Source organism: Adelges cooleyi, unplaced genomic scaffold (assembly GCF_023614345.1).
Source record: "Adelges cooleyi isolate 19-005CV unplaced genomic scaffold, UGA_ACOO_1.1 ACOO_flye_CR_arks_rails_tigmint_CR_PRNA_1, whole genome shotgun sequence".
NCBI classification, from domain to species: domain Eukaryota; kingdom Metazoa; phylum Arthropoda; class Insecta; order Hemiptera; family Adelgidae; genus Adelges; species Adelges cooleyi.
Genome location: NW_026095751.1, coordinates 6,757,877 through 6,774,006, shown reverse-complemented (window position 1 = coordinate 6,774,006; position 16,130 = coordinate 6,757,877). Strand labels below are relative to the sequence as shown.

Genomic DNA, 16,130 nt, shown 5'->3' with positions numbered 1-16,130 from the left:
AAATCATAATTCGATAAGCTTTTTATGGATTTATTACAAACATATTTTTCAAATTCAACAAATACATCAACATGTCGTTTAAAGCAGATTACCTCTTGTGATACTGACATGATAGTTTTGAATCAATTTTGTAAGCGAAATAATTGAAGTGCTAAGAATTACACTCGGCGTTATATTTTTTAAGCGTAGTTACAGTTACAATTATTACAGAATAACATTATGTCTAACACAGTTCTAAAGAGTTATTTGTTATAATGATAGTATACTCCAAGTCTATCTAAATTCAAAAACAAATTACTAATTGTAACTCACCATTCAATATAAACACTTTTTTTATGTAAGACTAATAAAAATAAAATAATAATGTAATCAGAAAAATATATAATTATATAAAATAAAATATTTCGATATGTACTAGATTAGGTACGGATATAGAATTTTTTTTTTTTGTATTGACTAAAATATTTTATTTACAATCTGTACGGTATATACACTGTGCACAATCAGTAAATTTGATGAATTATATAAATCCATCGATGCCACCCCTACAAGTTTAGCTAGTTGTTTGTATTTTTCGATGTAGAAAATGTGTATTAAATACCGAGCGGTTACAACCGCTGTATTATTGAAACAAAATACACTGTGTAACTACTGCATCGGATCTAATAAATAATACGGTACAATTAAAATTTACCGTATAACTAGTATAACAAACAAATACCGCAAAACTATTTAAATGTTGTTAACTCAGTCGTTTTAATCCTTTTTGCGTTGGCGATTTCAGCAGCATACCTACCTACAATATGGTATGGTTGCTCTGTAGTCCATTAATTGTTCTTTGTACCTACATTTCGGTAGTGATGGAACGAGTTGTTTAAAACTAACGGAATAACACTAAATTGCTGAATAATTGTTCAAACCGAACGTTTAACACAATTATAAATAAAATGAACACGAGATGGATATTAATCGTACAACGTTGTTCATTCTTCGCTTGAACATCATTTTAGTACCGCTCAAGACCACCTTGTCGAAAGACTCAATACCTATTTCCGGCCCGCACACCGTGACTGGCCGGACACATTATATATTTTATAATAATATTTATAATCAATGGTTGTATTATATTACTATTATGATGACGTGGGTTAATTAATCGGAAACATAATGGAAAAAAGATGTTGGAGTTGTCGTCGATTGTGCATACATTATAATATTATAACTAACGATTGAGCAACCTAACCGAAGAAATTAATTTATTATTTGTTAACACGATGTAAACGTACGTACTACAGTAACAATATAATATGCGACAAATTTAATACATGATTAAAATTACAACAAGTTTTGAATGTGTTATGTGCGACGGATAAATATGATTCTTCTACTGGTTGACGAGTTTATCCCCCCCTCTCTCGTGAAATCTCCTGTGTTGTATTATACAAGGGTTGTCTATTAAATATGAGTGCGTGTGTACACAGAGCTGTATTGATTAACGAGACCATTTTGCTTTTATTGTCCCCGCTCGGACCCAGAGCGAAGTTCGTACTTAATCCGGCTAATCACGTTTCGGAAGGAGGTATGACTTTGTAGGGATTCAGTATGCACTTGGGGTCCATAGTGTGTTTTAGACTTTGCATCAGACCAAGGGCCTTGCCGTTCTTAGTGCGTTCGAGGTAATTCCTTTTTATGTAGCCAATCCCGTGCTCAGCACTAATGCTCCCCCGGCACTCGGACGTCCATCCGTAAACAAACGGCTCGATGATTCCCGACAACTCCTTGTTGTACTCCCTCGTGGCCACGTTCAGATGCAAATTACCGTCACCTGCAATTTTTCCAAAGGTTTTTGTTGTAAAAAAAAACCCTCTCAATGTTTAAAAAGGTATTGTCGCGGCGTCCAAACGACAACCGATGATACCATTTTATTCTTTCACATTTATTTTACAATCGAAGTTGGAAATTATTCGGCCGTAAAAATTATTTATATTTCAATAAACCATTGATAATATTATTTTAATGAAAATAATTCCAAAACTTGTATTTGAATTTTTTGAAAATACATTTTTTATACGTTTTTTTTAATTAGTAGGTATACATTGTTTACAATTTTAAGTCATAAGTGATACTTAATTGAAATCGATTTGCCTAACTTGAGATACTCTTCAGCATGGGCGAGTATTAGGAATAAAGGCTTGGAAAAGACTAATACTTACCGAAAAAATATTTCTTTTTAAATAAAAAAATACATAAAAAATCGTTTGGGAACCCAGGCTGTATTGATCATAACCATTTTTTGTTGGCTATTTGAATATTAGAGAGTAATTTTAAACCCCTTTCCAAAATCCCATGTACAAAAATATAAATTTTTGGAATACTTATGTAAGTTGTAAAAGAACGACAAATTTATTAATCAAAAATAGCCAATAGATTTAGGGAAAACAACATGACAATAGGAGACATTGAGACAACCTGGACAAAGATAAAAAATACAGTGTCAAGAGCTGCGAAAACTTTACAGGAGATGTCAGAAAATATAGAAATTACTGGTTTGATATTGGGACGAAATCCAAGACATAATTAACTCATTAAAAAACAACAAATCACCAGGAGGAGGATAACATAAATTAAAAACTGCTTAAGTTAGCAGGAGCACCTTTAGTATCACATAACAACAACTAATTATAAGTATATGGAATAATGAGGTTATCCCAAAAGACTGGAACTTAGCGATTATCTGGCCAATATTTAAGAAGGGTAATCCAGCAAAGGTCGAAACCTACCGCCTTGGTAGTACCAATATGTTATCTTTAGCAATCTTGACAAATTTAGAAGTATACGTCACTGATATCATTTGAGAATATCAATGCGGCTTCATGAGAGGGAAATCGACTACAGACCATATCTTCACTATACGTCAAATTATGGCGAAATATTATGAATATGGTCAAAATGGTATATACGGTCTATACTTTTTAACCTCGCACTAGAAAAAAATAGTTAGACACACAGAAGCTAGTCATGAGCTGGAGCTGAATGGAAAAACTGCCTGAATACTGGCCTATGCAAACGACATTATAATACTGGAAGACACCAAAAATGAAATAATATGTACTACAGAAAGTTTAATCAATTCTAGTAAAAAAAAATGGGCTTTAGCATAAATGAAGACAAAACTAAATATTTATAGTAATGTCCAGAGATGTGGCAAACATATCTAATCTCAAAGTAGGAGCATATTGCTTTGAACGAGTAAATAATTTTAAATACCTGGGTGTTAATATCAATGATAAAAATAATATGCATAATGAGATACAACTGAGGATAAGTGCGGCAAACCGAGCATACTTTGACATGAACAAAATGCTGAGCTCCAAAATGCTATCAAAAACCACTATAGAAAAACTCTACACTTGTTACTTACGTTCAGTAGCAATGTATGCTCGCGAAATTTGGTCCACTACCAAAAGGGACGAAGAAAAACTACTAACATTCGAAAGGAAAGTTTTGCGGAAAATACATGGATCCACACAAAATCTATATGGAGAATATGAAAGAAGAAAAAACACGAATTTAGAAAAACTGTACAACAAACCAAACATTGGAAAGTATCTTAAGGCAAAGCGACTGCAGTGGGCTGGTCACGTTTGACGAGCTGACGGAAGCCGTATTCGTAATGTATTAGTTAAGAAAATAAACAAAAAGCGACTAAGAGAGAGACCCCGCCAACGGTGGATAGATAGAGTAGTTAAGACATAAAATAAAGCGGACGACGGGATAACGACGGAAATGGCAAAAAATCGTGACAGATGGAAAGGCTTGGTAGAAGCGTGCATAAGGTCTGTTAAGCACAAAGAAATGTAAGATGTATTATGGGTAGTTCTCGTTTATTGTGCAGATTAAAATAAGACTTACCAATGTGACCGAAGCCGCATACGGCTTTGCAGTCGGCTACGTCTTTCAACTTGTCTCGCAACAGTTCTACTATGTCGTAGAAACAATTGAGCGGCGTGGATATGTCATAGGCATAAACGTATCCGTACTTCATTAGGGCTTCTATGGATCTCTCGCGCACTTTCCATATTTTCTAAACGGAGTAAAAAAAAACCAACAACAAATAATCGTCAGTATATATATATGTATATATTTTCGGAAAACACCCTTACGTTGATAGTGGACGTTTGGTCGGCGGTCGTGGCGTCGGTGATTATCGAATCGTCTAACGCTTTTTCCAGTATATTTTCCAAGTGGCGGTTCAGATTTGGCTGGCTGGTAGCCAGTTCGATTAGCACGTAGAACGGATGTACGTTGGCGATAGGACAACCGAGTTTGAGGTTATCTTCTACAGCGGTTATTGTTGTGTTGTCCATGAGTTCGAAAGACGACAGCGTTTCGGCGAACTCCTGCCGGGCGATCGAAAACAGTTTTAGTACTTTTTCGTAGCTGTCCAAACCTGTACACATACAAGCGGGAGGTAAAAAAAAGTAGTAAAAACGGCCGAGATTTACGCATTGTACCTACGCGACGGTCAAATAAGAAACATTTAAAGGCGTCGTATACTCAGAAAAGCGGTAAATTTCATGCCCTTCGTACCGCGTACAAATCCCCAGTGTGCGAGGTCCTAACGCCAACGAGACAAAGTACGTGGACTTATTTCCTTTAATTAAAAATTTAACGAGGAAACATATAGTAATCGTCAAGCTCGTTCGATCTTTTATTTTATTAGAAATATAGAATGTTCAAAACAATTTCATACAATCAATAGTGTTATTATTTTTTCTGCGTTGCATGATTTAACCAGAACGAAACACAAGCTCTTGAATTAACTAATAATCCGCAGTCGAATAGATACTGGCTAATCGCCATAATGGTCAAAAGCTACTGTAAGAAACCTCTTTACCGCATAACTTTTTGTTTCATCAAAAATATTTATTTTAAAAGTGGTAAGAATTGATTATTCCCGTTATTATTATAAAACAATTTGTGTTCTAAAAAAAAGTATTTGTTGTTGAGATAAATTTCAAAAAAAAATGTTTACACTAAAAACAATGGGTTATTAACAATGTGTGCTTTTTTAGAATGTCTGTTATTCATAAATTATATTTTGGTAATAAAAAGGAGATAAATGTTGATTTGTTTTAGTTGTTCGTGTCAAGTATATAAGATAACAACAATTTGCGTAACTACACCACAGTGTTATTATTTTAAAGCTATATCCAAAACAATTACTTGGTGCTAAAAGTATATTTATTTGCGAAACAAATGATAATTTTAGAATACTTTTCTCTCACCTATAAAAGCCACACTGATGTGTTTGGGAAGAATTGGGCAGAGGATGGCTACTTTGGTGACTACGCCCAACGTTCCTTCTGAACCGATAAACAAATGTTTCAAATGATATCCTGTGTTGTCTTTTCTCATGGTATTCAGGCAGTCTAGTACCGAGCCGTCAGCGGTTACCTATGAAAATAGTAGAAGTTTTTTATTACACAGAATGTTGTTATTATTACTTTGTTGGTTTTTTTGCATTAATGTGTTTCCAAATGGCAAATTCCCATGTTCTACTTCCTCGTGGCGTTGAACAGCAGAAACAAAATTATCAACTAACAAGTTTCTCGGTGTTGCCTTAGTGTGGATGGGCTTTTTTATTTAATACAACATTATTTTACAAAGGCAAATTATCAACAATTTCAGTACATTCTATTTGGAAACAATTTAATTATTCACCGTGGATTTAAGGAATTAACGTTAAAACAAATCTAAGCGGGAACAGGTCATTAATTATTATCGCAATTACACATACAGAGAACTGCTGCACGCGAGCAGGGGGTTGTCGGTTTGTACACGGCTTTGTGTTTAATTAAGAAAGGCGCCACGTTGGGGTTATTTGGTCAATTTAGTACTGTAAAGAGAAACGCAAACGAGTCCAATATATTATTTAAAAAAAAAAAAAAAGAGGGCCCAGAAGTTTCGTTAGATTAGGTACTAAAGAGGAGGGTAGAAAAAGGACAACTCGGAAACACTGATTTGATTAAAAAAAAATAGGGAAAAAATAATAATAATAAATTTACTGAATCGAACGTTTTCGGGAGAACAGTTTGTGAGCCCGGTGACAGAAGCAATTATAGGGGAGCGTTGGCAGCTTTGCAGGCGGCGGGTATGGGATTAAAGTGGTAGAAGGCGGAGAGGTGCAGGGTAGATTGCGGAAAACCGTACGCACGTACCAAATCGATTTTTTACAGGGGAAAATACCTAATTAAGCGTGAGCGAGACCCAGAAGACTTTCCCCGCCCGTTAAACGTTTATTAGCTTGTTTGTGAAAATCGAATTTTCATAAAAAAAAAGTTAGCACAGTATAGGGTCAGGGCTGTCATTGATTTAAAGACGGTAATAAATTTAACAAAATTACTTTGGAAAAGGCGGGTTGTGTTAATCGAGAAAGAAATGTGTTGCATTAACAACAGTTTGGTTGCCTCCGTAACAACCAGATTTTGTAGTTGACCCCCAAATTACCTTTCTATCAAATAAATATGTAGTCAAGAGAACTTTAATTTTGTTGAATTAACTAATAAATATGTTAAAAATAACCAATATTCAGTTAATATAACTACAAAGTCACAGAGCCAACCAATTTCTTGTTAATGCTACAAAATGTTTTTTTCCATACAGCCTAAACCACACAGCAGTTGTCTTTGTTATTTTGTGTAGGGGAGATAATATTATTTTTAAATAATTTTATACGTGCAAATGTGTCGGAACGATTATTTGGAAAGAATTTTGTTTTTTTTCCTCTGCTGTCACTTTTTAACGTCAATACTCAATATTGTATTATTATTATTATTATTATGATACGCACACACACACATGTTCATGTACACAAGATGAACATTTCGATAGTTTTTTTTCCGGTTGGGTTACGCATCAAACACTCATTTTTCCCATAACGCAGTCAATGGAACAAAACACACAGACCGCAAATGGGCTTAACGAACTGTTGTTAAAGTCGTACCTCTACCCCAAGTATTTTTTCAAAAATCCTTTATCCCCTATCTTTCTCTATATCCTTGCCCTTCGGCCACCCTGTGTATACCGCTTGTTGATAATACCGTACTATAATACCATTAGGTACGTGCAATCGTCAACTCACGGCTTCAAGTCCCAGAACGCACCCCTGCAGAGTGCCGTACCGTATGACTCGTATGCCGCCAGCATTGGTAGACACGTTGCCGCCGATCTGACAGCTGCCCTTCGATCCTAAGTCCAGCGGCATCATGAACCCGTGACTCTCCACGTGCCCCATCAGCGATTCGAGCACGCATCCCGCTTCGCACACCAACACTCCTGTCGATCACAATAATACATATTGGCATTGTATATATTATCACAACAATTATATGTTAACATTAGAGCGGTCATTACATATTTAAAATATCTCATAACAGCTCATGACTCATCCTACGACTAGCACAATAATTGTTTATCCACCGCCTTGGTGATAAGAACATTATAATTGTTGCCTAGGAGATAGGCGAAATTCCAATTTTTTCAATAAGGACGGAAAGTTTTTAGTTCTCACTAGTTTTTAAATTCACATTTTTTTTTTTTTTTTTTTAAATACAGATCCAATGAGGGGGAGCATTGTAAAAAAATTCACACTGTAAACGGGAGAAAACAGTAAGCACTCAATCAGTAGGTATATGAATTTTACAGAAGAGGCGGTGTATAATTTATAGATATTGGTGCTAAGCTGTATCTGAAAAATGTATAGCAATAATGATGTTCGGTCGTCCACTATACCGCAAGTAAATTATTAAGAAGAGAATCAATTTATAAACTCATTTAAACGTAGTAACTAACTTTTATAGGCGACGTTCTTTGGTAAAATGTACTATTAAACAAAACGTGGCTTTTTTGGTGACTGTAATAGAATAATTTACAGTATGAAAGTTATGAACTTTAACCACATATAAAATGAACTCAAGTTAATTCGAAGTAGTCAAAATGCATGATAGCACTGCAATTACTAAGGCATTTTGTTTTTTCCTTTTTAATAACTCAACCTATTACCTTGGTTCATTAGACACTCGTTTTCCGGAATAAAATTACAACTGTAAAGGTTTTTTTAAAAATATTTTATTGACGTTATAAGTTATTGTACAATATTTTTAAATTACCAAATATTAACCTTTTAAGTATTTTCCTGAGCACTATCAACTTTTGAAATTTAAATGAAAAATTACATGTTTAATTAACTTTTTAACTACGTTAAATGGATCACCCTGTACATACAATTATACAAACATTTAATCATCATCATAATTATCGCTAAATTATCATCATCGTATTTGTGTGTTCACGAGCGTAGTAATATCCCACTGACCACTCCGGCACCGTGTAAATCATTTTTATATATTTTATACATGCAAACGAAACTGTGTAATTATTTTATTAACCGACCGAAACAATTAAAAACCGGTATGCTTTATGACCCCCTTCTATACCATATGATATTAATTTAAGTATATATTATATAATAATTGGTCCATCTATAATCTAATATTAGCATTGGCGTTAATAATGAACGCTATCATTACTTTTTATAATCAACGGAAAGTAATAATATTATATTACTCGTCTGCGCTATATAATGGTTGAAGATATCTATAGAATATGCTACATTATAACGTGTAGACAGTTGTGTATGCCAAACTATTCGAGTTTAATGGAACTCTCCAAATGGGAAAATAACATAGCTCCGGGCTTTGTTTGTTTGAACACAACCAAATATTGCGAATTAACTGTCTACATTTGACCTGGGAAATAGGTAGCAAACAGCTCGCGGTTTATTCTACTACTCACTGGCCAAAACCTAGGCTTGTATTGTAGTTAATTATTATTGTTGTTGTTCTACGGCGGCGGTTTTGTTAAAAAGAGGACAGCACCGCTGAAGGCAGGGTAATGGATACTAAGGGCGCAGGTGATGGAGAAGAATGCATTTTTATACGATTATTTAATTATAAAACGCGATATAGGCGTGTTGTTATGTACACTTACCGGACAGGGGATTGAAATCAATGATGTTGTTCATTCTTTGCATGGACAAGACCACCTCGTCGAACAACGCTACGCTGCCCCCGGATATGCTGGTATTGCCCGCCTGGGGGCATACCGCTATCATTTTGTCGTTACAATACTCTAATATAGCCGACACATCCTCTGTAGTTTTTGGCTTTAACACCGTCCGGCTCTCCCCTGCAATCATATAATAATATAAAATGACAAGTATGCTTAATGTGTGTAAAAAAAACCCATTAAAAAAATGTGTCAATCCAACACAAAACAACCAATAAATCGGTCTTGTAACGCTTCTTCCTCTTAACGTGTAGTACAAGACCAACACGTTATAAAAAACGTCTTTGCAGTCTGCACAACAAGTAAAATCACGTATACGATCGTCGTTACTATGTATTACAGTACATATTATGCATATTACACTGCGCCGCGCCGGTGGCAAAGAAAAAACATATGTTTCGATGAATGTTAACATATTTCAGTGACTGTTACCATATATTAGCTAATTTGGTAAATTATAGTTTACCTACATCGAATCCTTCAAGAATTTGAAGGACCTGAAGGTTAAAATAAAATGGTGACAATTTTGCAATGTGCATGTACTTAATATCTATGTAGGCAATTTTACTGATACATATATACAATGTTATTTTCTATAGATGTTTATAGTAAAGACATTAGTCCATTCCAAATCGTATCTCAGTTGACTTTTTCTTTAAAAAAATGTAGCTAAATTTAATATACATATATACGATTTTTTGTGGAATTATTTTACAACAGAACCTTGACCCACTAATACTTTGTGACGGCGCATTGCTCAAAACTGCGTGTAAAGAAGATACTGGAAATTATATATATTTTAAGCTACTACCTTAACAGTAAAGGGAGGAGAGGATGAAACAGTATATTATATCCCACGGATGCCACTCATTCCGATGGATCACCCATCTAACTTTAAAGACTGTTATTTTCAGTGAAACTTGCGTTCTTGATCACAATCGAAAAGTCACAGGGGCAGTTTTTTAAGTACTGTGGAGTGGATTTGAGATCGCCATGTTTATCACACGGACAATTTTGTTGCTTTCTAAAAAGGGGTTCATCAAAAAATGTATTTGTTCCTGCTCCTGGTGATAAAACTAAAAATATTTTTTATAATCAAGTTTTGAGTTAAATAATTGTATTATTAATATTTACTTCATAAATTGCAAACTGTTCTTGTACTAAAGATTTAGGATTACCAGACACGGCGCCAGAATTTTTTTCTTAGGGGGGCGGGAAAGGTCAAGTGAATTTTTTGGAGGGGCAACCACAATAATTTTACCTACTTCTGTCAATAAAAAACAATTATAATGATTTATCAGTGAATGACTTTAATATTTATAAGTGAAATAGTATAAAATATGAATTTATTACAGATTAAGAGCCAATATATACTAGTGTACAATTTAAGTAAGGCAACTTTTTTAAATAAGCGTTATTTTTACCTGTCGGCCATCATATAGCTCTTATTGTACTCTATGAAAATCGAAGTAAAAATGAAGGCTTATAAAACGCCCAACAACCAGTCAGTGGAGATTATAGTTATCGTGTTATACCTACATTCTATTAAACCAAAACAATCCGTCAATAAACACTGAATTTTTGGAAAACACACACACAAACGTAAATATTATAATTATATATATATATATATATATATACACCAAAACACATAATTATATGGGCGACGGATTATTGATAACCGATTGCAAAAACACTCAAAATATAATGATAAAAATAGGCCACATTTGGTGGCAATGTCATAACTAATAACTAAATTTGTATAGATAAACAGGTTTAAATCAAAACAACAATTGTTTTCACAATTTCCGTAATAACTAAATTTGTATATATAAAAATACAGTTATTTAAAATCTGGGTTTTAGGAATAATAATCAAATATTTAAAATTATACTATTTAGCAAAATATCTGGGGGGGCGAGAGAAGGGCAAGAATTTGTTATGAGGGGGCGACCGCCCACCCTCGCCCCCCCTTGGCGCCGTCCCTGAGGATTACCATGTCACACTGACAAAAAAATACTGTTCTAAAGTTATAACAAGTTTTCAAGGCCAACGTTGCTAAAACATTGATAACAATTTCAGAAAAACAAGTGCCATTGTAATTAATTGCGGTACCTATTGTTGTGTGAAGTGATTATGATTTACAGTTACGTTTACCATGTCTCTTTCAAGTTTGAAGTGCAAGAGAAAAAAAGACCATTTTTTAAATTTCGGATATCTGATTGAAGATGGTTAATTACATTGATGGAGTTCATATTTTGGAAGAAATGTTCAGTAAAGCCTGAGCATGCAGTTATGAACTTAATAATTGTGAAAGCAAAAAATGTATGAGCGATAAGGAGAAATATATTATCTCTCAATTTATTTCTATTCGGCTGCTTAAAATAAATATTAGGGCAACGCGTCGGGAGAAGAACTCCGTCTTTTGCGTGCACTTTCCAGTATCCAAATAATCATTTGTGCCAAGTTCGATCAAAATAAGTGCTTCGTTTAGATACCTCTGATGAACATACACAGATACGCGGGTACCTACACTATTTTACAACAAAAAAAAGGAATACAAACGGTTTTTTTTGAATCCAGAAGCTTTACCGACCGACTTGTATTATTAAGTCGGCGAGTCCCCCCCCTTGTGTATCCCGATGGAGAGAAGCGGGCCGGCATTAGGGCACAACAGGCTTACCGGACATGTACTTCATCCAGTCCACGTTGTATGGTTGCACGTCCTGGTCTCCGGTCAACACGTTACCTTCGCCTAATATTGATTTAAAGTGTTGGACATCGGCGGACGTGACCTTTGCGTAATTTCCACGCGTAGTCCGCACATTGTTTATGACTTTAGTGCCGAATCGTCGGACGTGTTTAGCCAGCGGACGCGACAGCCGCTCAATCGAAAACGACGACATAATACTGTTATTATTTCTGCTGTTTACCACTATTTTACTGTTTACTGGCTTCCGAACGATAGTTCATTAAATAGAAAGAAAAAAACGCAACCGAAAATTCGTAATAAATAAATTAAACGTACGCGCAACTTGTACAACGACCGGTTGCCATTGACCGACTGATCGTGTACGGCTATCAAAAAAGCGAGACAATAATCTATAAGCGCACACGGGCCGGTGTTAAGAACGATAATAATTATTATTCGTTTATTATTTACAATGTGTACGCTCCTTATCGCAGTCGCTGTATACTTTAATATGTGCGATAGTAGACACGTGTTGCCAACTACGAACGCGGCCGGATTAGTTCATTGTAATATTATATTTTATTTATAATATTATGTAAATCGGTGGTTTGTTTGGTCCATCACAATTGTTTTTTTATATCAACGACGAGTGTCGAAAACAAAGGTATAATTGTCAATAATATGATGTCATATTTTAATTATAAACTTACTATTGTTACATATTATAATATGTAAAGAAGGGACAAGGTCGTTTAACGTCATCATTATACTTGTTGATCTTACCATCAATGACCGATATATTATAACATAGTATTTTGATTTTGTCGTTCCGCAGTGTGTACAGCAACAAGCGACCTTATAGCTGTTGTTTATCAGTGCCAGAAAAATAATAACAATATTATTGGACAGTGAATGTATCATTGCAAATAAGATATCATTAAACTATAGAACTGTCAAAAAGTATATTATAGGTAACCAAATAGAAGTATAGATGGTGACTCAGATGGTGAATAATAAGTACTTATATGGAATAGTTCTATCTCAGTTACTTACTTCGCTCATGTGTGTTTGTTCTACGTATTGCAAGTTGATAGTTATATAAAGACGTATAATAAATAGTTTTTTTATTCGTGGATACAATTTTATGTAACTCAATAAATTAAGATATTAAGTTTATTTATTAATTATAAATACAAATTATCTCAGATAATTTCAAATTATTTAAAATATGTTGAATAAGAAATAAAAAAAAAGATCATCTAGATTAAAAACTTTTTGAAAAATGTCTAAATTATTGATTAATAGTGTAGGTTTTTTCAATAAAAAAAACCTCATCATAACATATACATTTGGAACAAAAACAATTGGTCTTTCATACTTTTTTTTTTAATAGTTAAACACAAAATCAATAATTCTGATTTTGACTCATAGTTTACTTATCATTTGTTACTTAACTCTACAAGTAATTTTATTTTTAATTTATACAATTATTTACTGACTTCGCTAGTCTTTTATAAACTGACTAGCATACTTTTACTTGTAATTTATTTTTAGTACTTAAATATCGATAGATTAATAAAAAATCTAGCTAGAATGTGTTTGTTCTAGCGCCGACTCATTGATTTTGTGCCTCCCGGGCTCAACTATAGTAAAAAAAACAATTTATATCAATTTGCTGTAAAAACGCATTGGTACAGATAAATCAATCGGCTAGGTTAGATAAAACCGGCCAAGACTGAATTTGATAAGTCTTAAATGCAACCAATAAAATGTTTAGGATAAAAAAAAAGTATACTACAATATAAATTGTAACACTAAAAAGTTTACTTTTTTTTAAGTACTTATTCAACGCATTTGGTACAAAACTGTTAAACTGTTAAAGAAAGATTTTAGTTATTGAGAATTGCTCTTGCAAATAAAGCGCTACAATCCCTAAATAAAAATTTGAATTAATTAGATATTTAAATGTTTAAATAAATACAATACATTATGAAATATGCTTTATAGTTTTTGAGTAACCAAAGTCGGCTTTAACTACTCATTATTGCGAGCCATTATATTTTCCAATGAAGGCTATTATAAAAAAAAAACAACTCATTATACACCTATAAGTAGCTATTAATTACAATAAACAAAATTCGAGTTTTCAATGAAGACGTGTTGATAATCTTACCTTAGATTTCTCAGAGGGTTCTTGATCCCGTTCACCTGAGACTACCAACAAATAATTGCAAGTAATTTCATTGGTTTATGCCTTAGAGAAAACACAAATGGACCCTATTTTGAAATGGCGATATACGAGCATACTATCTTGTACCTACCTACACATTAAACTTGGACGTGATAAGAGAAAACATATATTCGCGGGTTTATATTGGGATTATACTTCTGACAAGTATATGATTTGATATGGGGGAAACATTGGATGACTATATTTTGAGTGGGACAAAATTTCTAAATATTTAATCAGAACATTATATTATTCCTTTGTCGCGGTATTGTATTGTGTAAATAGCACCGACCTTTGAACGTGGCAAAGTCTACAAAGTCAACGTTAATAGAGGAGGTACGACAAAATGGTGGTCGTAACTTTTGCCACAGCACCGGTTGTAATTGAATTTAAAACATTTTCCGTTTGCGCTTTCGCTTAGTAACCGTTATAAAAAGATATTTATTTAAAAGCTGTACATATACATGACGTTAACAAAAGAAAAGCCGCGTTCAAGTATCGCAGACTCATCGAGATTTCCTTCTGGTCACGTGGACTGTTTGAAACAAAAAAATTAAATTAACAACTAACTCGATTGTTCGTCTCAATTGGCTTGTCTCGGCAACGGCACAGTTTTTACCCACTTCGGAGGATCAGAAGGAGGAAGAAACTAACAAATAAGTAAATCTTTCCGAATAATTGAGGAAAAAAATAAATACGAACCTGTACTTGCTAAAATTGCATTTTGGTTCTTTATTTGCAGTAGTTGGGTTGCTAACATTGGCACTATGTATCTTATAGCTACATTTTTTAACAAACGTTTGCCAACCTGTGTATTGAAAATATTACTCAACTATTTCGAAAGCATACATCCATTGTAATTTGTGCAGTAAAATACATTCACGTGGTTAATCGAATCGCTGTTTGATGATTAAAACCTAATATGTGCGGCCCGGGCTGATATTATCGAAGATAATTAATTATAGTAGTTAGTAGCTATTGCCCGTGAATGCTTATACTTGTATAAACCATCTGCGACGCAAAGAGATAATAGATTTGCGATGCTCCAAGTGCGGTACAGCCTATAGCGGGAAATCCGGTAGGCGATTGGGTTGCACGTTCGTTCTTTATACTTACAATCCTCGTAAGGCGACCGGTGAGTAATGGTTTTTCTGCAAGTATCATATTTCACGCTCTTTTCTCGCCTTTGCGCGCGTTAATAGAAAAGTCCCCTCGGCGCGACGACCGCATAAAACTATACACCCGGGCGTTTCTATACATGTTAACTCAACTTGTACTGCCATGTAGTAAAATAATGCATTGATTGATCGATAGGCGACAGCTCTACTAGATTGAGTTTTTAAGAAACAATTTTGTCCGGATTTTAGATAAGCCATCAGAACTACCTTCTTCTTGTTTATTACCAAACCAACATCGTCTTATTCGTTCCATATCAAAACGTTATACTTATTATTTTGGCTCCTTTTGGTTTAAATCAGCTTAGCATTAAAATCAAAACTGCCTTATATTGTTCACTTAAAGCAATTAGAACAAAAAGGGTAAAAGAATATTTTTTCAAAAACAATTTTTCGATCATACAATAGTTGTCAAAAAATAAAAACTTGTTCTAACTTCTTTCTGTGTTTGGTTAACATAATTTCATAAATTTTTTAATAAAACTAATAAACTCTAAATCACCAAAAATGTACATAGACAAATTTAATTTGATTTTGCTTTTCTGTAATATTGTATTAAAATAAATAATAAGTAAATAATATAATTGTGTACCTACTATTTATAACAAAATACATAAAATGTTATTATTAAAAAATAATTTTCGGAAAAATCGCTTAGGTACTTAAATTCCCTAAAATTCTTTTATGCATGCCGCAACTACTTTGACAAAATGTGTTCCGATAAGACAGTCGACAGAAAACAAATATTAAATTATCATACTAATATTTCCTACAGTACATAAAAAACGTAAAAAACATAATTCGTAATATTTATCTGAAATAGTTATTTTTCATGTGCAAAATTAAAAGTTATTAATCAAAAGTAATTTTGAAAATATGGAAAATAGAATAAACAGAGGATTCT

The 16,130-nt window shown here is 33.7% G+C and overlaps 1 protein-coding gene across 1 annotated transcript; it reads right to left on the bottom strand.

Moving 5' to 3' along the window:
• Positions 1-396: 396 nt before the first annotated feature.
• LOC126834727 (D-2-hydroxyglutarate dehydrogenase, mitochondrial-like) lies at positions 397-12,225 on the bottom strand. Its single transcript, XM_050566865.1, has 7 exons — positions 11,813-12,225; positions 9,052-9,249; positions 7,145-7,338; positions 5,289-5,457; positions 4,164-4,450; positions 3,913-4,084; positions 397-1,825 (listed from the first exon to the last, which is right to left on the bottom strand). Exons 1-7 carry the CDS (start codon positions 12,033-12,035, stop codon positions 1,563-1,565), a joined length of 1,506 nt encoding a protein of 501 aa, XP_050422822.1. The 5' UTR covers positions 12,036-12,225; the 3' UTR covers positions 397-1,562.
• Positions 12,226-16,130: the final 3,905 nt, after the last annotated feature.